This window comes from Pelodiscus sinensis, chromosome 19, assembly GCF_052426305.1.
Source record: "Pelodiscus sinensis isolate ZL-2025 chromosome 19, ASM5242630v1, whole genome shotgun sequence".
Taxonomy (NCBI): domain Eukaryota; kingdom Metazoa; phylum Chordata; order Testudines; family Trionychidae; genus Pelodiscus; species Pelodiscus sinensis.
In genome coordinates this window covers 7,945,207-7,969,776 of record NC_143070.1, presented here as the reverse complement: position 1 = coordinate 7,969,776, position 24,570 = coordinate 7,945,207, and the positions used below count along the sequence as shown (strand labels likewise).

Genomic DNA, 24,570 nt, shown 5'->3' with positions numbered 1-24,570 from the left:
GAGGGTGGTAACCTGTGTAACTTGTTTGTACCTGTATATAAAGTGGTGTCTTGGGGGGGCAATGGGGGTTTCCCACTAGTTGAGCTGAGGCCATTGTTGTAAATACATGTGCGTAGTGGTTCAACAGAGTCTATGACTGTACTTCATGTAACAATAAACCTGGCTGGGCGCCTTCGATTCTCATCTGACATGTGGTCTTTGGAGGCCCTCTCAGGGTCTGCGGTGGTCATTGGGCCCACATCACTGAGCACACACGCAAGCAGCTTTCTGCTTATCATCACTGACGGAGCCAGAGACCTGTGAGGACACCACGGCAGTAAATCCTCCTGACTACACAGACCACCCAGCCTCTGAGAACATTAACGGCCAGGGGTATTTCTCCAAGGGGCTGCCGGAGCTTGGAGATCACCATGGGTGTGTCTAGACTACATGCCGGTTTACCTGTGCCGATCAAGAAAGGCTTCTTTGTCGATGCGGCGCGTCCAGACTGCCCCGATCTGCCGACAAACAGCTGATCGGCAGAGCGGGGCAGCCATTTAAATTTAAATGAAGCCGCGATTATTTTAATCGCGGCTTCATTTCCCTCTGCCGATCTGTCTAATCTACATGCCTCCGTCGACGGAGGCATGTAGTTTAGACGTACCCCATGGGCGTTTCATGGCCATTAACACAGGCTGCTCTGGAGAGGTGCACGATGCCTGGCCTGTTCAGGGAACTGTGAGTGGGGACTTTCTTCCAGGACTAAAAGCTCACCCCCAGGGAGGGAAATGGAAGCGCCCATTGTGATCCTTGGAGGTCCTCCATGCACCTGGTACTGTCTGGTGAGCAAACATACGTGAACCCCACAATGGTGAGTTCACCACTCAGGGAAACCCTAGATGCAGCGGCCCGGGGGAAAAGGCGAGAAAACACTTGGTGTGGTGGCATGTTTGGGGGGTGCCCCTTTGTGCAGTCCGGCAGGGGAACCCCTTGCTGCAGAACCATGCCAGAGAGCAGGGATTATCATTTGTGCATGGCCATACTGCGTTCTGGGCAGGGGAGAACTGGGAAGGGAAGCCAAAGTGCTATTGATGGCCACTCACTTCCACAGGCTGAGTGCTCCCTGGGAGACATTTCACTGCTTCGGGTGAGCAGGGAAGTCAAGAAGGGTCTTTTACTAGACTGCAGATTCCACCTGGGACTATACACAGTGGCTGTGTCTAGACTGGCAAGTTTTTCCGCAAAATCATCTGCTTCTGCAGAAAAACTTGCCAGCTGTCTACACTGGCCGCTTGAATTTCTGCAAAATCACTGACGATCTCATGTAAGATTGTCAGTGCTTTTGCGGAAATACTATGCTGCTCTCATTCGGGCAAAAGTCTTTTTCCGAAAAACTTTTGCGCAAAAGGGCCCGTGTAGACAGCAGAGATTTGTTTTCCGCAAAAAAGCCCCGATCGCGAAAATGGCGATCGGGGCTTTTTTGTGGAAAAGTGCGTCTAGATTGGCCATGGGCGCTTTTCCGCAAAAAGTGCTTTTGCGGAAAAGCGTCCTGCCAATCTAGACGAGCTTTTCCGAAAATGCTTTTAACGGAAAACTTTTCTGTTAAAAGCATTTCCAGAAAATCATGCCAGTGTAGACGTAGCCAGCTTGTCTTTGTGCAGCCATGGTCCCCCCACCACCCCGAGGATGGCACAAAGGGGAGGGAATGTCCATCTTCAGGGGCCAAATACCACGTTTGCGCTGCCAGATCATCTGAGGAGAAAGGTGGCAGAGCATCTGCATGAAGCTTTTGATGAGAGCTGAGAGGCAGATGACTGAGACGCAAGAGATTACATCTCAGACTTGGCAGCGGCCACTCTGTATCTGCCGGGTATTTAATGCAAAACAAACCACACCTGGCGTGTGAGAAACTAAATTCTACTTTATTGTTCCAAAGCACGAACACAGACTCTGCCCCCCCACCCCCAGCCCAAGGCTGGACCCAAATTCCCCAAGCACCAGCCACAGAGCAACATTTACCCACTGGTAGGGAAATGGAGAGTGCCTGTGGGAGATGCTGAGGCCAGGCACAAAGCAAACCCAGAGGGCAGGGAATCCAAGGAGCTGAGACCAGAGGGGGACAGGGTGGGGTGAACAGGGCAGTCTCTTGTCATCCCCCAAAGACAACACGGATCCATGGGGAGGGGTGGCCAGCTGGGCTGTCAGGCTCCTCATCTCCCTCTTACGTTTATGATGGGGTCAGACTGGTTTCAAGGCAGGCCGGTTGACTTCCTCTGTTTCCCTCATCTCTGCTGTCAGCTCCCTTCTGCATTCCTCTCAGAGCATCATTTGTAGCCGTTCAGACTCCAGGGGTGGCTTCCCCCAGCACTCACAGGGAAATTCCCGCCTCTCTCCGGCTCTGGGGCAGCAAGTTCACTGCTCTCAGCCCCAGCTGTCCAGCTCTCAAGAGAAAGCCCTGTGGTTTCCCCGCTCTGATTCCCCATCCTCTCCCTCATCTGACATCTCTGCAAGGACCAGGCAGGAATTCCATGTCCCACGTCGTCTCAGTGCACAAATCTAGCTCCCACCCTCTGTGTTCATACAGAGAGATACTGATAATTTGTCATTGTGCAAACATACCAAAAAAAAATCTCATGATGAAGGGATAAAGAAAGATGTTACTTGCACAATATTCTGTGTCACTCGCATACTTTAGTGCAGTGTTTCTTAAACTGTGTTCCCAGGAACACCGGTGTGCCATGGAGAACAGAGTTCAAAATGGCGACCCTTAAAGGGGCAGGTGACTTTTTTTTTTTTTGCACTAAAAAATCCTTGGTGTTCCTCATAAAAAAAATTATTGTTTGGTGTTCCTTGGTCTTAAAAAGTTTAAGTAACACTGCTTTAGTGGCACCCAACCTTACCCGTTCCTAGGGCCCAGGCGTAAGCTTACGCTCTGCAAGTCTGTGGGGTGTTTACCAGTCAAAAAAACCTTTTGTGGCAATGTCTTTCTTGCCTTCTATTTATTAACAATCACCCAAAGCAGAGCACCCACGCCAGGGTGTTCACCACTCCCAATGAGACAGCTGAACTTGTCTTGCTGGCCCGTCAGGATCAGGTCCCTCTGGGGGTCTCCAGTTTCAGCACAGTGTCATTGGCACAAGCTTGAAGTCTGGCAGCTCTGATCTTGGAGCTGTATCCTGGAATGGGTTCCCAAAGCACTTCCTTTTGGGCCCCAGTTTATATAGTGAAACAGGAGTCCTGCTTTAGCTCTACCTTTGCCAAGTATTTTACTAACAAATCCTAACATACCGTAACAGAATTATCTAGCCAATCAAACCCCACCACCTTAATTGATTTAAACCTAACAAAAATTAATCAAACTGCAGACAAGCAATTAAAGAATCAGACAGCGATCATACAGACAAAATAAGGAAGTGGTGACCATAATGATAAAACAGTAAAGAAATGAGGATTTCACAATCCCAATTCTTGATAAGTAGTTTCTTGCCAGACAAAATGCTGACCAACCAAGTTTTCTTAACCATCTTAAGATCTATTTCTTCATATGGTGATAGCAGGTGCCACTGGGATATTACAGCCTGATATAACACTACATTAATGTAATTTAGATAAAATGTGAGGAAAGGATGAGACTTTCTGCATCCAGTTTGAAAGAGCAGCTGCTATGTAGCGGAGAAGCAGATGATGGCCACAGAAAAAGCTATTATCCACAATTACAGTTAAAATGAAATTTAAAAAAGGATTCTTATACTCTTCAGAAAGAAAAGGCAACACTAACTACAAGATGAGCTATAAACCGCTTCCAGGTTCATAGTGAAACCCCACAGAATCATAACTTCAAAAAGAAAGAAAACTCATGGACCATTTGCTTCTGAACCGGCTAAACCTGATGTACTCAGCACCTCCTCGTTACTTGGTTGGGTCATATACAAAAAACAAACCAACAAAAAAAACCTGCCCTCATTGTCCTACTGCAAAAAAGAAATAAAAACAAACCAAAGGTAACATCTACCAAGTTACAAATGATCTGGATTTGGCTGGAAAAAATTCTAAAGCCGTTTTATCAACAGATGGGAATAGAGATTTAGGCTCACACAACTCAGAGGTTTGGGCTTCATTTCAATTCCCTCTCCTGCTCTGGGACACATTTATCTCTAGCCCTCAGGAGTTTGAATCAGGATCAGAGAGATTCCTAAGCATGGAGAGCAAGGAACATTGTGGCAAGACCCAGGTGTTGTGGGGAGGGGAAGAAGGGAGAGAGGATAAACTCTCCTACGCTCTGGCAGAGGCTGCTATGTGGGGGTGGAGTGTGACAGTGAAGGGATAGGAGGGAATCCCTCCAACTCACCCCTTCACCCTCAAATCACACAGGCCCCAAACCCCACATTTTCATAGGCCTGCTCCAGCATGTTTAGAATCTATGTAATTCCCGTCTCTAAGGGCGTCAATGCACAACAAATAAATGAGTGTGGCATAACCCGGAGCAGGTGAGACTCTGTGGGAATGAGAGAATCTCTCCCCAAAGGGGAACTCAGGGACTCTCACAATCACTCTGCTACAGGGAAGGCGGGCGGGGGGGATGGAGCAGCATAGATAAGATGGTTGGGGTCAGTCTAGACTAGGAAAAGTGGGGGAGGGTGAGAGGAGATTTGCTGGCTAATCTCAGCCACTTTTCCCACCATACACGGCCCCTGGAGGCTGATGCTGCAGGGGCAGAGATGGGAGCCGAGGTCTTTGGGCCTCCCACATGACGCCCAGCAGCGTGTGCTGTCTGGATGCAGAGGAAGTGAGCGATAAGAGGCAGCACCTCTCTCTCCGTGCTTCCCTCCCTCATCCCATGGCCATTAGCACTTGATTTCCACAGCAGCACCTCCTGCTTCCACCATACCCAGCCAGTCAATCCCCCAGTGTCCTCCTTAAACCCACCCCTCCTGGGCCCCTCACACTCACTCCCCCAAGCCTGGCAGCTCATGGATTTGGAGAATGGAGGAGCTGCTAGCCCCAGCGACACTCAGCCTGCAGGGCCTAGCACGGGGGAGGGGCGGGGGGGAGATCCCAGCCCATGGGCAGCTGGAACATGAAGGATCGGTTCAGGTGTCCAAAGTGAAGGGGGTGCCTGACCCAAGGATCCCTCTTCTGGTCCCATGGCAGGAGGATCCCACCTGGGAAGGGAAGGGCGATGGGAGAACTACATCCAGGCAGGGGGGGTTTCTGCAGGAATTTCTCTCTCCCTCCTCCAGCAGGTGAAGAGAGGGCTGGCAGCCCATCAGTTCAGCAGCCAGGGCTGCAGGAGAGGGAGGGGCTGATGGGAACTTCTCCTCTGCAAGGGGTTTGCTTAGGCCAAGGGTTCTCAAACCCCTTCTGATGCCCGCTTGAACCCACTGCCGCAGGTCTGGGGGCCAAAGCCCAAGGACATCAGCCCCAGGCAGGGGGCCTGTAACCTGAGCTCTGTCAACAAGGGCTGAAGTGGCTCTGCCACCTTTGGCCACGGGCTCCAGTAGGTCTAACGCCAGCCCTGGAATTCCATTAACATGGGGTCATGGTGAATCACTTTGGGGCCTGACCCACAGTTTGGGAACTCCTACTGCTGGAATCCTGCTCCAGCCATAGACAGCGGGAGATCTAGGAGCGAAATGCTACCAGTGTGTGTGGGAATTGGGAAACTGAGTTTTTGCTACGGCCAGCCCTAGCCAGGGCACCGAGAGCTTTACTCTCCTGCATGGAGCAGTCTCCAATGGAAAATGTGGTGTTTGCACCAACTGAAGCATTTTCCATGCTGAGGACGTGTGGATTTGCTGGTGCTTGATGCCACACGAGCAGCAAATGAAGATACCCCCCACGTTCAAGCTCTTTCTTGTGTGAATCACTGGACTGGGAGTCATGTGTGAGCTCAGACTGTATCTCTTCCTGCGGTGATTGAAGCTTTTCCCGCAACTCAAGCATGTATGGGCTCTCTACTTTGTGTCGTTTGCCTGATGCAAATCAAGTTTTGATCTTTGAATGAAACTCTTTCCACCGTGAAAGCATCTACAGATACTGTCTGACGTTTAGAAAGATGTGAGCTGGAACTTAAGTTTTTCCCATCATCCAGGTAGTTATGGGTTTGATCCATCACTGAAGTTTTTCCCCACATACAAGACACTTCTAGGCTCTCTCTCCCTTGTGCAGTCTCCAATGTTTATTCAGACTTGAGCTTTGACTGAAGCTTTTCCCACACTGAAGGCATTTATATGGTCTCTCTCCCGTGTGCACTCTCCGGTGTTTAGTAAGATGTGAGCTATGATTGAAGCTTTTCCCACAGTCAAAGCATTTATACGGTCTCTCTCCTGTGTGCACTCTCCGATGGGTAATAAGTTGTGAGCTCACGCTAAAGCTTTTTCCACAATCCAGGCATTTATAGGGTCTCTCCCCTGTGTGGATTCTCCCATGGTTAATAAGGACTGACTGCTGACTGAAGCTTTTCCCACAGTCCAAGCATTTGTAGGGTCTCTCCCCTGTGTGCTGTCTCCGATGTGTAGTAAGATGTGAGCTTCGACTAAAGATTTTCCCACAGTCCAAGCATTTATACGGTCTCTCTCCTGTGTGCACTCTCCGGTGCGTAGTAAGATGTGAGCTCACACTAAAGTTCTTCCCACACTCAAGGCATTTGTAGGGTCTCTCCCCCGTGTGGATTCTCCTATGGGTAATAAGGGCTGAACGCTGACTGAAGCTTTTTCCACAGTCCAAACATTTATATGGTCTCTCTCCTGTGTGCACACTCTGATGTGCAATAAGGTGTGAGCTCCGATGGTAGCTTTTCCCACAGTCAAGGCATTTATAAGGTCTCTCCCCTGTGTGGATTTTCTCATGGGTAACAAGAGCTGAGCGCTGAGTGAAGCTCTTTCCACAGTCCAAACATTTATAGGGTCTCACTCCTGTGTGCACTCTCTGATGTGCAATGAGGTGTGAGCTCCGATGGTAGCTTTTCCCACAGTCAAGGCATTTATAAGGTCTCTCCCCTGTGTGGATTTTCTCATGGGTAATAAGGGCTGAGCGCTGAGTGAAGCTTTTCCCGCAGTCCAAACATTTATATGGTTTCTCTCCTGTGTGCACAGTTCGATGTGTAATAAGATGGGAGCTCTGACGGTAGCTTTTCCCACACTCAAGGCATTTATATGGCTTGTCTCCTGTGTGGATTCTCCCATGGTTAACGAGGGCTGAGGGGTACCTGAAGCTCTTCCCACAGTCCAAGCATTTGTAGGGTTTCTTTTTATTATGATTTGCCTGCTGGGCTTTGGTTTCTTTGGGATCCTTGCCTCCTCCACTACATTCAACTGATTCATCTGCTTTCTTCCTTGTACGGTTTCCCAGCTTCCTCTCTGACCTATGCCCATCACTCCAGGTTTTTTCCTGTTTCAAGCAATGGCGATAAAACAATTCAGCTCTTCTCAAACAAGCCCCCTGCAGTTCCACTTGTTCGGCACCTCCCTTCCGTAGATTAATCTCCTCGCTCTCGTGCGTGGTGTCCTGACCTGCTGGAGGAGGGAGAGAATCCAGGCAGGAATCATGGTCTGGACTGGTACAAAGGACCGAAAGGGGAATCGCAAAGAGGGAAAACACAACACAGACACTTTGGGGAGACTGAGAAAGTGAATTCTGTCCCCACATCCCACCCAGACACTCCCTGGGAAGTGAAGTTGGGGAGAAAAATCCTGACAGAAAACAAGGAGGGTGAGAAGCCGTAAGTGATCCCTGCCATGAGAAGTGGGTAAGTATAGTGATACTTGCCATGATGACATGGCACCTGCTGCCCACAGTCTGTCCAGGGTGAGAGGAGGCAGAGCTCAGGGGTCTCACACCACACGTCGGGGATTTTAAACTTTTTTCCTCCGTTTGCTGGATACTTTCTGTGTCAGTGTCACTGACCCCTCACCTGCTTCATTGGAGCCTCTTGGGATCTTCCTTTCCTCGGAGGCCTGGAGATCCGGGACCCATGGCTCTTCCCCTGCATCCAGCCGGACGATCAGGGCAGGTTTGGGAATGGGGAGTCCTGCTGGAAGGTGAAATCAGGCCTGAGCTGAGGGCACTGAGGCTGGGGGCTCTATTTCTCACAAAGGGCACAGCTGGAGTTTAAACTCACTCCTGTGAATTTCCTCAGATATGAACAAATGAGAACATGGTCACTGAGCTCTCTCGGGAGAGGCTGATATCTGGGGAAGGGAAACCTGTCACATGATCACCAGGATCTATAGCAGGGGTAGGCAATAATTTTTTGCCAGGAGCCACTTCAAAAATGTTTGAAGTGGCCCCAGGCCACACTGGAAAGGGGCGGGCCCCGGATGCTTCCCTGCTTTCCCATCCACAGACCATGATTAGTCTGGGGGTGTGGGAGCATGTTAAGTCTTTGCCCCCCACTGAGGTTCCCCCCAGGCGCCCATTCCCCTGGGGTGGGAGGAGACTTTGCATGCTCCCCCTTCACCCCCAGGCCAGAGTCTGGGGGCAGGAGCAGGGCACAAAGTTTCCTTCGCCCTGCAAGGAGCACACGGTGCTTAGAAGTGCCACGCACTCCTGGCAGGGTGGGAGGAAACTTTGCAAGGCTCCCGGGCCCTTTTGCCCACCCCGATCTGTAGGCTCTGGGGGTCTTGAGGCGCACACAGGTCTGGGATTCAACCCTTCCCTACGTCTAAGCCTCAAGAGCCCCGAGCCCTCCCCACAGATGGAGCTAGTCCCAGGAAGGGAGGTGCACAGAGCTCTTGTGTGTGAGAATTAACGCAGAGGGGGTCATACTCTGCACCTGCCTCAGGAACAGCTGGAGGGACTGGGTTGAATTAGCACATCCATCATGTTCATAGCCCCCCTTGCCTGCTGAAGATGGTATGGACGTTAGCGGCTCAAACACTGGAGCTGTGGGCTGTGAGACCCACTCTCCTGTTATCTCAGTGACCAGGGAAAAACCTGATCCAATACAAAAATGCCTGCCCCAGGGCTTGGCTAGCTGAGGGGACAGGAATCCTTACCCAGCGAGGCCACAGTCTCGTAGTTCTCCTGCATGACGTCCCTGTAGAGGGCTCTCTGAGCGGGGTCCAGCAGAGCCCCCTGCCCTGCGGTGAAATACACAGCCACCTCCTCGAAGGTCACCCGCATCTGAAACAACAGGGGTCCCCCATTCAGTGCCTGCCGCCCCAGCCACAACCCCCCCTAGTCATGGGGGAAGCACCATAAAAACAGGGCAGCTCTGGGAGGAGCGGAGGAGCAGAATCCCACCCCCCCACCCTCCTCAGAGCGGCCAGAAGGCTCCAGGGAGCAGAGGGAAGGGGAGAGCTCCTCGTGCCTCCCAGCAGACAGAGCCGGGCAGGGTCTTCTCAGTCACCCACCTGCCAGCCACAGGCTGATATGGGAAGCAGAGCTCTGGGCAGGCAACAGGGACAGGCATCCCAGCACCTCCCCTTTGTATCTCAGCCCAGCCTCTGGTGGGAGGTTCAGGCCCCTGCATTCTGGTCTGTTTGCCCAGGGGGCTGTTTCCAGTTTCAGAAACAAGGGAATGTTCACCACACCCCCTTCATACACCTGCACCAATGTACCTGTTCATAAAACAGCCCCTAGGCTGAGCGTACCCCAGAAGGTTTAACACAACCCATCCCTGGCTCATCCTCGTGTATTTCTTTTTGGGACCAGCTCTGTCTGATATCTTCTTCAACGATTTAGATCTCGGCATAGAGAGGGCGCTTATTAAGTTTGCAGATGATACCAAGCTGAGAGAGGTTGCAACTGCTCTGGGTCATAATTCAAAATGATCTGGACAAACTGGAGAAATGGTCTGAGGTAACAGGATGAAGTTTAATAAGGACAAATAAAAAGTACTCCACTTAGAAAGGAACAATCCATGTCACACATACAGAATGGGAAGTAACTGTCTAGGAAAGAGTACAGGCAGTCCCCGGGTTACATGGATCCGACTTACATCGAATCCCTACTTACAAACGGGGTGAGGCAACCCTGCACTAGCTGCTTCCCCCCAGCAGACCAGGGAGACGCGAAGTTAGCGCCCCCCCAAAGCAGACCAGGGAGACGCGGAGCGGCTTTTCTCAGCAGACACCTCAGCTTCAGAATAAAGGACTGAGGGAAGTGAGGTGTGGGAGAATAAAACTGAGCTCTGGAGAAATGTTTGGCTAGAGTTTCCCCTACAATATGTACCAGTTCCGACTTACATACAAATTCAACTTAAGAACAAACCTACAGTCCAGTCCCTATCTTGTACGTAACCCGGGGACTGCCTGTAATGCAGAAAGGGATCTAAGGTTCGTAGTGGACCACAAGCTAAATATGAGCCAACAGTGTGATGCTGTAGGAAAAAAAGCAAACATGATTCTGGGCTGCATTAACAGGAGTGTTGTGAGCAAGACACGAGAAGTCGTTCTTCCACTCTACTCTGTGCTGATTAGGCCTCAATTGGAGTATTGTATCCAGTCCTGGGCACCGCATTTCAAGAAAGATGTGGAGAAATTGGAGGTCTAGAGAAGAGCAACAAGAATCATTGAAGGTCTAAAGAACATGACCTACGAAGGAAAACTGAAAGAATTGGGCTTGTTTAGTTTGGAAAAGAGAAGACTGAGAGGGGACATGATAGCAGTTTTCAGGTATCTAAAAGGGTGTCACAAGAAGGAGGAAAAAAATTGTTCTCCTTGGTCTCTGAGGATAGAAGAAGAAGCAAGGGCCTTAAACTGCAGCAAGGTAAGTTTAGGTTGGACATTAGGAAAAACTTCCTAACTGTCTGAGTGGTTAAACACTGGAATAAATTGCCTAGGGAGGTTGTGGAATCTCCATCTCTGGAGATATTTAAGAGTAGGTTAGACAGACATCCATCAGGGATGATCTAGACAGTACTGGGTCCTGCCGTGAAGGCAGGGGTCTGGTCTCGATGACCTCTCAAGGTCTCTTCCAGTTCTAGTGTTCTATGATTCTTGCACCTGCCACTTCTAGACAATTATTTTTTGTTATTTTTCATTTTCTGATGTTTATATTATGTGTGATGGTTATAATATACAGCTTAACACTCTAAACCAGGACTCTCCGGTCTGGAAAAATCCATGGATGTTGCAGGACCAGGAAGTCCTGGTGGAGCACCAGCAGCAGGGAGCTGCTGGCAGGGCTGCTGAGCATGCAGTAGCTGTGCTGCCCAGCAGGGCTGGGAACCACAGCAGCAGAGGTCCGCTGGGGTCGAGAGCCCAGGTGTGTAGCAGCTGCCCAGCAGGCAGGCAGGGCTAGGGCTGGGGAGGGGGTGGTTGCAGGGGGGCCAGAAATTACCAGCCCTGGTCTGGCAAAATTCCTCATCCAGGACCGACCAGGTCCCAAGGGGGCCAGCCCAGGGAAGTCCAATCTGTATATACACTGTGGCTACATCTACACTGGCATGATTTTCCGAAAATGCTTTTAACGGAAAAGCTTTCTGTTAAAAGCATTTTTGGAAAAGCACATCTAGATTGGCAGGACGCTTTTCCTCAAAAGCACTTTTTGAGGAAAAGCGTCCGTGGCCAATCTAGACGCGGTTTTCCGCAAAAAAGCCCCGATCGCCATTTTCGCAATCGGGGCTTTTTTGCGGAAAACAGCACTATGCTGTCTACACTGGCCCTTTTGCACAAAAGTCTTTTGGAAAAAGACTTTTGCCCGAATGGGAGCAGCATAGTATTTCCAGAAAAGCACTGACGATCTTACATGAGATTGTCAGTGCTTTTCTGGAAATTCAAGAGGCCAGTGTAGACAGCTGGCAAGTTTTTCCGCAAAAGCAGATGATTTTGCGGAAAAACTTGCCAGTCTAGACACAGTCACTATGTAAAACGAGTTAATTTGTGGGATTAAAAAAGTATAAAGTAGTTCCTCTAAATACCACACATGCATTAGTTGTAAGTAACAAAAGCTGAAACATAAGAACCCCCAGGTTAAGACCTCAAGACTAGCTTAGTTATTTTTAGGTCTTGAAGACAAGAAATAATGACATAAGTGACTGGAAATTATCCAGTGCCCTAAAATTATGGGACAAGAAGTACAAAGTAATAATATTGCAAAATATTATCCAGAAAGTTAATATTAAGTTATAAAAAGAGGCACTTTAACAGTATGTCTCAGGCCTTGTGTACACTGGCTTTTTACAGAGCAGAAACTTTCTTGTTCGGGGGTGTGAAAAAACACTTCAGCGATGCAGGTATCAGCATTCTGAAGTGCCAATGCACGGTTAGCGACACCCTTCACAAGACCGCTCTGACCTTGCACATGTAAACAAAGCTTCACACAGGAGTCTCAATCATGATATCAATGCTAATAAGGGGACGTACTCACCCTATAAAAAATTGGGGTCCCTTAAGTTTCCAGGGACACAATCCAGTAAGAGAAAAGCCGCGGACATTTTTATGGACACATGCAGAGTAGGGATGAGAATGGTTAACCACAAGTATTATACTCTTACTGGGTGATGGTTATGGTTAACCAGCCACGGGTAGGGGGCTGCTCTAGCCTTGCAGGGCCCACTGTACCATGGGCAGGGAGATCTTCAGCCCCTCTCCCACTCCCATTTAATTAACTGGGATCTCCCATCCCTAGTGTAGAATGTAGGTATAGACAGAATTAAGGTATGAAAAGGGGCGAGGAGTCCTGTGGCAGTGGGTCTTTGCCAGTGGGTCTTTGCCCACGAAAGCTTATGCTCCAATAAATCTGTTAGTCTATAAGGTGCCACGGAACTCCTTGTCGCTTTTGTAGATCCAGACTAACAGGGCTACCCCTCTGATACTTGGTATGAAAAGGGGGTGCCCAGTGTGAGAAAACTGGGTTCCCTCTGTGAGACTCCAGTGAGAAGCGCTGATGATCAACCCAGGAGAGACCCATCAGCTGCTGACACAAACGTCAGGAATGTGAGTACAACTACATTTGTAACCTGGGCCTAGGGAATTTTTACAGGCTTGGATAACCAGGACTTTAATGAAACATAAAATAGACTAACCCTTGCACTGGTGAACCTCTGCGTGGCCACTCCCTTTGCTCTTTATGTCTTCCTAGAGACTCTAAAAAAATGAGTAGTCCTGTAGCACCCTAGAGACTAACTACTCTTTTTTTTTTTTTAAGTTACAGAGTAACACAGCTACCCCTCTGAGATACTCTAAATTGGAAGCAAGTAACAAAACTTTCACTCTGCTTGAACCTGTCGCTTCCCAGGGTGTAGAGCCCACAGTGATGTAACACTCCTTTACACAATTTACTTTACATATAAAAAGGGCTGCAGCCTCTCCCACAGCCTCCCCCAGAAGCTCCCCAAACAACCCTACCTGAGCTGGCTCCAGCACAGCCATTTCCCTGCCCGGCCCCCTGGGGAGATGGGCTGATCTGGAACACAACGGTCTGCACGTTGGTGATCTGGAACAAAACGGGTGAGAAGGGCAACTGGGGAAGTTTCTGATTTAGCTGTCGTCCATGTCATACCCGATTCCCCACAGGCTCTTTCCCTGCAGACAGATGCTCTAGCCTCCCCCATGCTGGGAAACCCTCAGGGACCATTATACATCACAGACTTGCCCCCTGGCTTTGGGACTAAACACACAAGACAATCCCTCCCAGCAACAGAGCCTCTGAGCCGAATGCCAGAAAGGAGCACAACTGAAGGAGTCGCTTTTCTGGACCACCCTTGCTCCCAGGGCCGCACATTCCCCCAGTGATGCAGGGGACAAGGCAGAGACAGAAACTGGCTTTTCCTCTCCCTGCCCCTCCCCTTCTCCCCAGGACCCTCAATCTGCCGGCACTGTGCCCTGGAGACTGCAGGGAATGGAGCTGCAGGGAGGACAGCCAGCTGGGAACCTCCCTCGCCACTGACTGCTCCTGCTGCTCCAAGCAGCCTCCCCTGTCTGCTTCTGCCTGAACGAACTGGTTACTGTCCTGGAGGCATTTCCTCCCCATTGTGGGAGCCTGCCTATGGGGGAGGGAGCAGCTCTAAGACTCCTGGGAGCAGAGATGGGGTCTGGCCCCAGCACTTTCCCCAAGTTCTAGCTCTCATCACCGGCAGCCTGCCTGCGGCTGACCCAGCATCCTGACTCCAGACACAACAGAAAGCCACCTCCCTCCCCCAGCTGGGGACAGAATTAGTGATGGTTTGTCCCAGCACAGACCCAGCTGGGCAGCAGCTGCTCAGCCGTGGCCCCCAGACCACAATGGAGGCAGCAGCCTCTGCCCCAGGCGCCCAGCTGGCTCTTGGGCTTCAGTGCCCTGAGCACAGAGACTGACACTGGTCCCCTCAGCCTTAGCAATGACCAGAGCCCTCTGCCGGGAGCAGCCAGTGACCCAGCTGCCCTGTGCAGCCCCTGGCCCATGCTGAGCTCACTTACTCGCTGCACTCGGTGTGGACCTAGAGACCCAGTTCACACAGGGTTTTGTACTTGAACCAGAACCAAACCTGAGCCGTAAATCCGCACCAACTGAACCCGCACAGGGAAAAATGCCCCCTCAAACTAAACATCGGTTGTACCCCTTCCCTGCTGCTCTCCATGGCCCTGGCTGGATGCAGAATCCCCCGCACAAGAATAAGGCAGGACCCTCCTCAGCCCCAGACACTGAACATCCCTGGGTCTGTCTTAAGTAAATCACAGACTGAATTAAGTCCTGTGGCACCTTATAGACTAACTGAAGATAACTTAGATGACTACATGCATCTGATGAAGTGGGTCTTTGCCCACGAAAGCTTATGCTCCCACACTTCAGTTAGTCTATAAGATGCCACAGGACTCCTCGTTGCTTCTGCAGATTCAGACTAACACGGCTACCCCTCTGATAAAGACTGAATTGTGAGCAGGGAACAGGATGTATGTGTGAGAGTGGGTGTGGGGGGCGGGGGGGGAGATTTTTGCCTTGTAAATTCAGAGCCCTCAGAAGTCCCCTGCCAATGGCCACCATCGGCAGCACCCTCCTCTCTTACCCCACAGCCTGGGGGAGGGGCCAGTGTCTCTCTCCCCATCTCCCTCGCCTGCCCCTTGGCTCCCCCTCCCCCACAGGCTGCACTTGTCCCATGTTCCTCTTCCAGACTCTCCCCCCCCCCCCGCCTCTTTGCTTCTCTTCATCCCTCCCACTCAGTGTCCCCCTGTCCCGGCTCTGCCCCCCCCCCCCCGCCCCGATCCCTGCGTGTTCCCCACAGCCCCGATCCCCACTACCTGCCCCCTGGCTCCCACAGCCCCGCCCCCTACGGTCTCCCCACACGTGGCTGCCCCACCCCCTGCAAGTCCTGGGGCTGCAGCCGCTTCCCTCCGCCCCGGGCAGGGGCTGGCCGCAGCCCCCCGGGGAGCAGCCGGGGGGCTCCCTGGGGCCGGGTCTCACCTTCTCCCGGCGGGGGGCGGGGGGCGCGCTGGGGGGCGGGGGAGTCTCTGGGGCGCAGCGGGAAGGGCCCCGCGCTGGGAGCCTGTCCCGCTCGGAGCGCAGCGGAGCCCGGGGGGCAGCGAGGGGCGCCCCGGCCCGTGTCCCTGCAGCGCTCGCGTTTCACTCACTTCCTGCAGCCGGGCTGCGGGAGCGGGGCTGGCTCCGTTGGGTCCTAGCGCGGGCCGCGCCTGGCCCGGGTCCGCCCGCCCGGCGCCTGCTGCTGCTGCTGTCCCGTTCCAGGCCCGCCTGCGGGCTCCGCGCCCCTCGCTGTGGCCGCTGCGCGCCCCGGCCGGGCCCCCGCCTGAGCGTTCGCTCTGCCTTCCTGCGGGGGGGGGGTCCGTGAAATAAACACTCGTGGGCTGCAGCCCCTGGCCTGGGGTTGCCAGCGGATTTCAACACAAATAGGGGACACACTCGCCGTGACATCACAATCTCCCTTACAGCCTATTTAGAACGTTCAGAACATTTCCATTGTCTGGTTTCCATTGTCTCCCTTTGTTTCCCCAACAGAAAGCTGGACTCCTGGACTGTCCTGTTCAAAACCGGACCCCTGGCAACCCTACGCCTTGCCCCAGGCGCTCCGCCAGGCCTGGCCTTAGGGCGAGGCTGTGGCCTTGGGCCCCACACTTTGCAGGATGTTGCTGTGAATTCCCCAGCCTAGCACTGGCTGTACCCGCAAGCAGTTAGGGAGGCCTAACCAGCTGCCAGTGACACTTGGGGGGGGGAGCAGAGCAGCCCCTAGGACCCGCGCCCATCCAGCGCGGGAATTAGTTCAATCCTACCAGCTGCTGGGAAGTGGCACAGCCTGCCTAGGGCTCTGATCTGGCCCTTCCTTCAAATCGAAGTACAAGTATGTGTGTGCGGGGGGGGGGGGGGGGGGCAGGGGGAAGCCTGGGTTGACCTGGCCTCAACCCTACCCAATGGTGGAGGGGTGGGGTGGGGGGAGCTGGAGCTGCCTATCCCCAAATCTCCTTTCCCTCGGTCATGAGCCTGTGTTCGACTAATGAAAACGATCAGTATCTCCCAGCAAGAACCCCGCGGGAGGGTGTGTCATGACTTACAGGCCGTGCCCCCACGTGCCCCGTGGGTCCCTGGGCAGGATCCCCCTCTCCGTTGCAGCAGCCTCTTCCTGGGTAGCCCACTCCAGTCCAGCAGCAGCAAAACAGCCCTTTCTCGGAGGGTCCACCCTCTCTTGGGGTGCCTTCTCTCACCTGGGGGAGTCTGCCCTTCCGCCTCCGCTGTGAGCCCCTTCGGGGGTCCACTCCCTCTCGACCCCCGGGGCCTCCGCTCCTGGAGGGAAAAGTGCCACCCTGTTCTCTAGACCAGAGCCGGTCTAGACTATCAGCTGGTTCCAAACAGGAGGGTTTCCGCTTTGAACGCAGCAAAGGATCTCTCAGGTCTGGGCCCTCACGTCTGAGTTTCCCCTGCAGCCCAATGGGCTTTGCCTGCTCTGCTCCAGATCAGAAGCTCTGTCTTCCAACAGCGCTTCCCATATCACCAGCAACAGCCCATCCCTGTCCATTGTCTTCTCTCCAGGTAACCAGGTCGCCTGGGCCCCTCTCTTCTCCGCCTCTCGGCTGGAACCAGCTGGGCAGGGCACGGGGCTCTCCTCTCCGTCCTCTGACCAGAACCAGTTGTGTTCTCTGAGCGGGTCTGCCGGTCACCAGGGCACCAGACGCCGGGGCGTCAGTTCTCTGCTGTTCCCTGCAATAACAAAGTCTCTCTCCCCTTGTCACATTAAACCAGTAACATCCTGGGGCACTGAGTGCCCCCCCCCCCACCGCATGCAGCCCCCCCTTTGAACGCCCCAAAACTCTCCATTTCCTCACACATACACCCCCCCCAGTCTGACCCTGGGAGTGTCTTCCCAGTTTCCTGTCCTAACCTGGCCCTGGGAGTAGGTTTCCAGCCCTCCCCACCCCCTCTCCCACCTAGCCTGGCCCTGGGAGTGTGTTCCCCAGCCCCCACCTGGCCCTGGTTGTGTGTTTCCCAGCCCAGCTCCCCTTCCCCCCCAGCCCTGCCTGGCCCTGGGGGTATGTTCCCAGTCTCCCACCCGGCCCTTGGAGTGTGTTCCTAGCCCCCTGCCACACACACACCTGGCCTTTGGAGTGTGTTCCCTAGCTCCTCATCCAGCTCCTCATCCAGCCAGACCCTTGGAGTGTGTTCCCCAGTCCCCTCCCCACCCCCACCCAGCTCTAGGAGCGTGTTCCCCAGCTCCCCTGTTCTGCCTGGCCCTGGGAGTGAGTTTCCCACCCGCACCCTGGTCACGGAGTGCAGGGGAGCCACCGGGCCCTGCACCCACATCCACAGTCACATGTGATTCTCAGCCGGCAGGTAGAACAGACGTTTATTGGTTCACAGGGACACAGCGTAGCCCAGATTTCTTGTTACAGGAATTAGGACCAGTCAGCACAATCCATCTTGAAGAAAAGAGCAAGGGCGGGGGGGCGCTTGCCCGCAGACCAATGGGGCTCCCTTCGCCCCCAGGCAGCCAACAACTACACAGCACTTCTGTTATTTCAAAACAGATCCAAAATAACGGATGGCTTATTCCAACTTCTGGACACCTCATTCCCCGAGGAGTAAGACCTCTTCTGAAATAGCTATTTTGAAATAGAAGCAGTGGAGCATCCATACTACTGCTATTTCAGAATAGCTCCTCCTAAGGGCCATTCACAGTAATTACTCTCTAATGCTTCCTGGGGCTCTACATCGAGGTAGCAAGTCCACATGAGGGGAGCCAGCCTTGCACTAATTTCGAGGCTTCCTTGTAGTGTAGATGTGCTATTTCGAAATATGCTATTTCAGAGTATTTTTTCTGGAATAGCTTATTCTGAATTAAGCATGCAGTGTAGACGTACCCATCAGGATCTCTGACTGTGTCTCTTCCAGCAGTTACTGAAGTCTTTCCCACAATCCAAGCAGGTCTGGGCTCTCTCCAGTCTGTAGCTTGTCTCTTCTGAACCAAGATTTGATCATTGCATGGAACTTGTTCCAGTCTCAAGGCATTTAAAAATCCATAAATGTATACTTTTATTTCTCTAGTGTCTAGATTCTTTGAGGTGTAGTGAGCTTTCATCTCACACGCTCAGCATTTCTAGGCTCTCTCTTCCATGTGCAATATCCGATGTCTATTAAGACTTGAGCGCCGACTGAAGCTTTTCCCACAGTCAAGGCATGTATACGGTCTCTTTCCCGTGTGCTCTCTCTGATGCCTGTTAAGATTTGTGCTCACACTGAAGGTTTTCCCACACTCCAAGCATTTATAGGGTCTCTCTCCCGTGTGCACTCTCTGATGTGTAGAAAGATATGAACTTCGTCTGTAACTTTTCCCACACTCTAGGCATTTATAAGGTCTCTCCCCTGTATGGATTCTCCTGTGCTTAAGAAAGACTGAACGGTAACTGAAGCTAATCCCACAGTCCAAACATTTATAGGGTCTCTCCCCTGTGTGCACTTTCTGGTGGGTAATAAGATTTGAGTTGTGATTGAAGCTTTTCCCGCACTCAAGGCATTTAAAAGGTCTCTCCCCTGTATGGATTCTCCTATGATTATTGAGGACTGAGGGGTAACTGAAGAGACTGCCACAGTCAAAGCATTTATAAGATTTCTTTTCCTTGGGATTTGCCTGCTGAGCTGTGGATTCTTTGGGATCCTTGCCTCTTCCACTACATTCAGTTGATTGGGCCACTTTCTTCCATGCACACTTTCCCAGTTTCCTCTCTGACCTGTGTTTTTTAGCACCTTCCTGCTGTGGATTATTCTCCTTATTCTCACTCATGGTCTCATCACCTGCTGGGGGAAAGAATTAATCCAAGCAAGGTGTCATTGTCTGGGTTGGTACAAAGGACAGAAAGGGGAATAGCAAAGGGGGAAGCACAACAGTCACTGTAGGGGAAACTGAGATATTCAATTCTGCCTTCACATCCCACCCAAACCCTCCCAAGAAAGTGAAGACAAGGAGAAAACTCCTGACAGTAAACAGGGGGCTAGGAAGCAAGGATTGGCCCCTGCTGCTCACAACCTGACCTGGGCAAGAGGAGGTCAGAGCTCAGGGGATTCACACCACGCGTGGGGGAATTTCAGCTTTTTCCTCCATTTGTCGGATACTTTTTGTGTCAGTGTCACTGACCCCTCACCTGCCTCACTGGAGCCTCTTGGGATCTTCCTTTCCTCGGAGGTCTGGAGATCCGGGACCCACAGCTCTTCCCCTGCTTCCAGCCGGGCGATCAGGGCAGGTTTGGGAACGGGGAGTCCTGCTCGGGGATGAAATCAGGCCTGAGCTGAGGGGACTGAAGCCTGGGGCTCTATTTCTCAAAGGGCATAGCTGGAGTTTAAACTCACCCCGTGACTTTCCTGAGGGTTGTGGGAGAGGGGATGTCTGTGGGGGGGAGGGGGGGAGGAATTGTCAGGATCTGCATGTGCAGGGGACTGGCTGAGGCACACACAGCTCTGCAGTTAAAACTCTGCCTATGCCAGAACCCCCAGAGCTCTCCCCACAGATGGAGCCAGTCCCAGGAAGGAAGATGCACCGAGATCTTGTGTGCGCGCGTGACAATTAACGCAGAGAGGATCATACACTGCTCCGGCCCCAGGAACAGCTGGAGGAGAGGGAAGGGGATGAATTAACATGTCTATTAGGTCCATGACTCTCCTATCCTGCTGAAGGAGGCATGGAGGTGAATGGCTCTCACACACTGGGGCTGTAGACTGTGACCCACCCTCCCTCTCATGTAACTGACCAGGAAAGAACCTGACCAGATACAGAAATGCCGGCCCCAGGGCTTTGCTAGCTGAGGGGACAGGAATCCTTACCCAGTGAGGCCACAGTCTCGTAGTTCTCCTGCATGACGTCCCTGTAGAGGGCTCTCTGAGCGGGGTCCAGCAGAGCCCCCTGCCCTGCGGTGAAATACACAGCCACCTCCTCGAAGGTCACCCGCATCTGAAACAACAAGGACCCCCACTCAGTACCTGTCCCCCCAGCTACAACCCCCAGTCATGGGGGAAGCAGCACAAAGATAGGGCAGCTCTAGGAGGTCAGAAGAGCCAGCCCCACCTTGCTCAGAGAGCCCAGGGGACTGCAGGGAACAAAGAAAAGGGAGAGCTCCTTGTCCCACCCAGCAGCCGGAGCTAATCCTATTTGCCACCAATACTAGCTGTGGGAAGCAGAGCTCTGGGCAGGGGAGAGGGATCCCAGCATCTCCCCATTCCAGGTAGCGGGTTCAAGCTCCAGTGCTCTGGTCCGTTTTCCCTGCTCTACCCAGTGTCGTTGTTTCTCGATTGGGAAATGGGGGCGGGATGTTCACTCCTCCCTCCCCTCCCCCTTTGGATCTGTTCATAAATCAGGCCCTGGGCCAGTGGTTCTCAACTTGTTTCAGTCCACGGATCACCAGGCCAATCAAAAAATGTTCGTGGACCACCTTCTTTTTGAGACATGATAAAAAAGAGCAGACAATAAACATTTTGGTTTGAAATTTATTTCTTACTAAGAGATTTTTGGATTCTCTTCTCGCTGACAAGCTTTTCAGTGTTTGGAGTGGTACCGCTTTCCACTGCAAGCCGATTCCTCTCTTTGGACTGAATGTGCAACAGACACGGAAATCCAGTGTTTGCATAAGCTGATGCAAATGGCAAAAGAAATCTGACTGCGTGTGCTGACAGATTTGGGTAACTCCCGCTCGGTCATGCTGACCCAAAATTTCTCTATGGTAGACTGCTGGTACACGTCTTGAGCCACAAAATCATTTTTCAGGTCTAAGAATTCTTCTTGCAGGTGACGCTAAGGAGGACGTGCCACGTGCTTGTGAACACGGCGTAAAGCAGATTAATGGTGGCGCCTGCTCACGCCGTGTGACTTTGGACAATGTTCCTGGGGACCACCGAAAAAGTCACCATGGACCACCAGTTGAGAACCACAGCCCTAGGCTGAGCATGTCTCCGCAGGTTTATCACTCCCTGTCCCCTCCCTGGGTATTTTCTGCCCCTCCCCCTCTACAGCAACCCTCCCCAGAAGATCCCTCCAGAACCCCCCTACCTGAGTCAGCTCCAGCACAGCCATTTCCCTGGGGAGATGGGAAGATCTGGAATAAAATGGGGTCGTTATTCTTCTGGTCGTTATTCTTCTGGAGTAAAATGGGGTCGTAATTAGCCTGAGTCCATGTCACACTCCAGGTCCCCCCAGGCGCTTTCCCTGAAGACAGACACTCTAGCCTCCGCCATGCTGGGAAACCCTCAGTGATTCAGAACAACCAAGACCGGTCTCCTCCTGCTGGGAATACTCTCAGGAGACGTTTTCAAACCCTGCCAGGAACAATCTCTGAACCACACCCTAGAAAGGGGCAGAACCAATGGAGCCACTTTGGGGGATCCCCTGACAGTTCCTTGCCAGAGCACCCCATTCCCCAGCGCAACAGGAACTGGATTTTCCTCTCTCTTCTTCCCAGGACAGTCAATCTGCTCGAGGAAAGGGGCTGCAGGGAATGGAGCTGGGTGGAGTGGGTAGAACTGGGAACCTCTCTTCCTACTTATTATGCCTGCTGCCAAATGAAATTTGGCAGGTCACCATATGAAATGAATAGGCAACAGGTTTAAAACAAACAAAATGAAGATTTTCTTCACTCAGTGTACCGTCAACCTGTGGAACTCCTTGCCAGAGGATGTGGTGAAGACTAAAACTTTAACAGGGTTCAAAAGAGCTAGATAGATTTATGGAGGTCCATCAGTGCCTATTAGCCAGGATGGGTAGAAAAGGTGTCCCTAGCCTCTGTTTCTCTGGAAATGGATGACAGGAGAGGGAACAGGTGATGATTATCTGTTGCGTGTCAGCAGACAGGATACTGGGCGAGATGGACCTTTGGTCTGGTTGTTCTAAAGTCCTGCCCTTGCCAGGCTCTCCCCTTCTCACTCCTGCAGGGAAGATCTGGTTACTGCCCTGTCATTTCTGGGGCATTTCCCCTCCTCTAGCGACTGTCCCAGCTCACAGGAGTGAGAGACAGGATGCACCCAGGCCAGTAGCTCTGGGACTCACAGACATCTGGGAACAGAGCCGGGGCAAGGAGGTTTGTGCAGAGTGGCTTCCCTGCCCTGCCCCAGCACTTACCCCCAGCTCTCTCTCCTCACTTGGAGTCCATGGCAGAGCTGGGGCTTGCCCAGAGTAGCTCCCAACACAAACCCTGCGGGGCAGCAGATGCTCAGCCCAGGCCCCCTGATCACAAAGGGGCCTTGCGTGTTGGCTCTAAGGTGCCAGTGTCCTGAGCACAGAGACTGACACCGGCCCCCTCGGCCTTAGCAATGACCAGAGCCCTCTGCCGGGGGCAGCCAGTCACCCACCCCCCCTGTGCTGCCCCTCCAGCCCTCAGTCAGCCCAGCTCATGCTGAGCTCATTGGTCCTCTGCACTCGGTGTGGAGCTGGACCCGATTCATAACGTTGTTTAATTGACCAAAGGCGAACTGAACGGAACCAATGAATAATACACACGGGCCCGCTCGATTCCTTCCCTGCTGCTGCTCCCAGTGACTCTGGTGTGACACCGAATCCTGCCCAGGAACCAGGGCAGGCCCCTGCTCTGCCCCATGCACTGAACAGAGGGGTCAGAGCCTAAAAGCAGGAGACTGTAAATCACAGAGTGAATTGTGAGGGCTGGGCAGTGTTTGGGGGGAGGGGGAGGGCAGAGGCTATAAGGGAGTGGGAGGGGGAACGGGGAGGGAGGGGGGTGGAATTTGCCTTGTAATTTCTGAGCCCCAGGGCAGAATTCCCCTGACACTGTCCCCCCCACCCCCATGCTTGTTTGGCCAGTTGTAGGGAAGACTGGGTGAAGCAGCCCCCTCCCCCTCTCCTCCTGCTACTGGATCCCCCCCTTCCTCCTCTCCCCAGCCAGGTTGCCCTTGTCCCATGTTACCCCTCCAACCTCCCCACAGCCCCTCCGCTTCTCCCCCCCCCCTCCCGAGTGTCCCCGTGTCCCAGCTCTGCCCCCCCCAGCACCAGAATTCTCCCCCCAGCTCTGGCTCACCACGTGGCTGCCCCGCCCCCTGCAGATCCTGGGGCTGCAGCTCCCCTCTGGCCCGCGCACCGGCTGCAGGGAGCAGCGCCTTGGGGGCGGGGCTCACCAGCTCCGGGGCTGCCTGGGGGCGGAGCCCTGCGGCCAGGCTGCGGGAACAGGGCTGCTCCGCCCGGCGCCCCCTGGGTCCTAGCGCCTGCGTCGTATCTGGGGCTCTTTGCCCCCCACGCGTGTCCCTGCTGCGAGCCCCGCCCTGAGCTGCGCGGGCTGCTCCCCTCCTGCGGGCCACGCAGCTGCCAGGGCGATGGCTCCAGCTCCTCTGGATATTTGTGGGGGCTGTAGGGAAAACCCTCCAGTTCTCCCCCCTTCACCCTTCTGCCGTTTGCTGCTGGGAGCTGCTCTCACACCTGCCTCCTCCTTGGCTGCCTCCTGCAATTTGCTGCTTCTGCCTGTCCCCGCCCTAAAGCCCCAGGGCAGTGATCTGGGCGGGCTGGGACAGTCCTATCCCGGTTTGGCGCCTCTCCCCGGATTGTCTGGCCCAGGGCTACTAGGGTAGGGTAGGGTAGGGTAGGGTAGGGTGGGGTGGGGGGGTCGTCTGTTGTAGTTTCCCCCCCTCTGCCTTTCTCCAGCCTTTGCCCCAGGGCTGGCAAGTAGTGGTGTGTGGGGTAGATAGATAGCTGTGCCGGATACAGGGGACCGTAGCCCATAGTAGGGCTATTTCTTTATGTTTCACTGTTTGTTTTGTTGCAATAGGTTCTAAAAGGTTTGTAAATGTGTATTAGAGCAGTTCTGGCTGTAATGCCAGGGACATGTTGGCCACATTCTGTACCCTGAGCTAAGGCAAAGTTTGCATGCAGACGTTTGGGGTCTTACACCCGGAAAGGGGGTGATGAGTCTAAGGTCCATATAAGGTCGAGACCTTTAATACAGTTACATAAAGGATGCTTTGACACAAGGTGGTTGGGGGGGGTGGGGTAGCTAAGTGCAGACCCTCTTTACAGGGGATACCACATCTGGGAACTTGAAATACCAAAGGTGAGAAGGAACTAATTTCATTCATGTGTGTGTGTGTGTCAGTTTTCCCCTGTCCCAGTTCTGCTCCCCCAGTCCCGATTCTTGTGTGTTCCTGCCTCTCTCTAGCACCCCACGGCCCCTCCCATCCCCTGCTCCCCCTTCACTGCCCTCTGGCTCTCACAGCCCTGCCCCCTTTAGTCCCCTGCTGGCTCCCTGC

The 24,570-nt window shown here is 53.1% G+C and overlaps 2 protein-coding genes across 3 annotated transcripts; both read right to left on the bottom strand.

Moving 5' to 3' along the window:
- Positions 1–1,880: 1,880 nt before the first annotated feature.
- On the bottom strand, positions 1,881–14,660 carry LOC149522145 (uncharacterized). The gene is made up of 4 exons (XM_089770816.1): positions 13,272–14,660; positions 8,976–9,102; positions 7,892–8,011; positions 1,881–7,493 (listed from the first exon to the last, which is right to left on the bottom strand). Exons 1-4 carry the CDS (start codon positions 13,293–13,295, stop codon positions 6,124–6,126), a joined length of 1,641 nt encoding a protein of 546 aa, XP_089626942.1. The 5' UTR covers positions 13,296–14,660; the 3' UTR covers positions 1,881–6,123.
- A 3,012-nt stretch (positions 14,661–17,672) lies between these two features.
- Positions 17,673–23,739, bottom strand: LOC102459072 (zinc finger protein 688-like). Of its 2 annotated transcripts, none has more exons than XM_089770870.1 (5): positions 23,352–23,739; positions 21,377–21,464; positions 20,158–20,284; positions 19,482–19,598; positions 17,673–19,134 (listed from the first exon to the last, which is right to left on the bottom strand). In XM_089770870.1, exons 2-5 carry the CDS (start codon positions 21,398–21,400, stop codon positions 18,440–18,442), a joined length of 963 nt encoding a protein of 320 aa, XP_089626996.1. In that variant the 5' UTR covers positions 21,401–21,464; positions 23,352–23,739; the 3' UTR covers positions 17,673–18,439. The 2 variants fall into 2 exon arrangements, with proteins under 2 accessions (XP_089626996.1, XP_089626995.1); XM_089770869.1 differs by having other exon boundaries at positions 17,673–19,137; positions 23,352–23,736.
- Between the last annotated feature and the right edge of the window lie 831 nt (positions 23,740–24,570).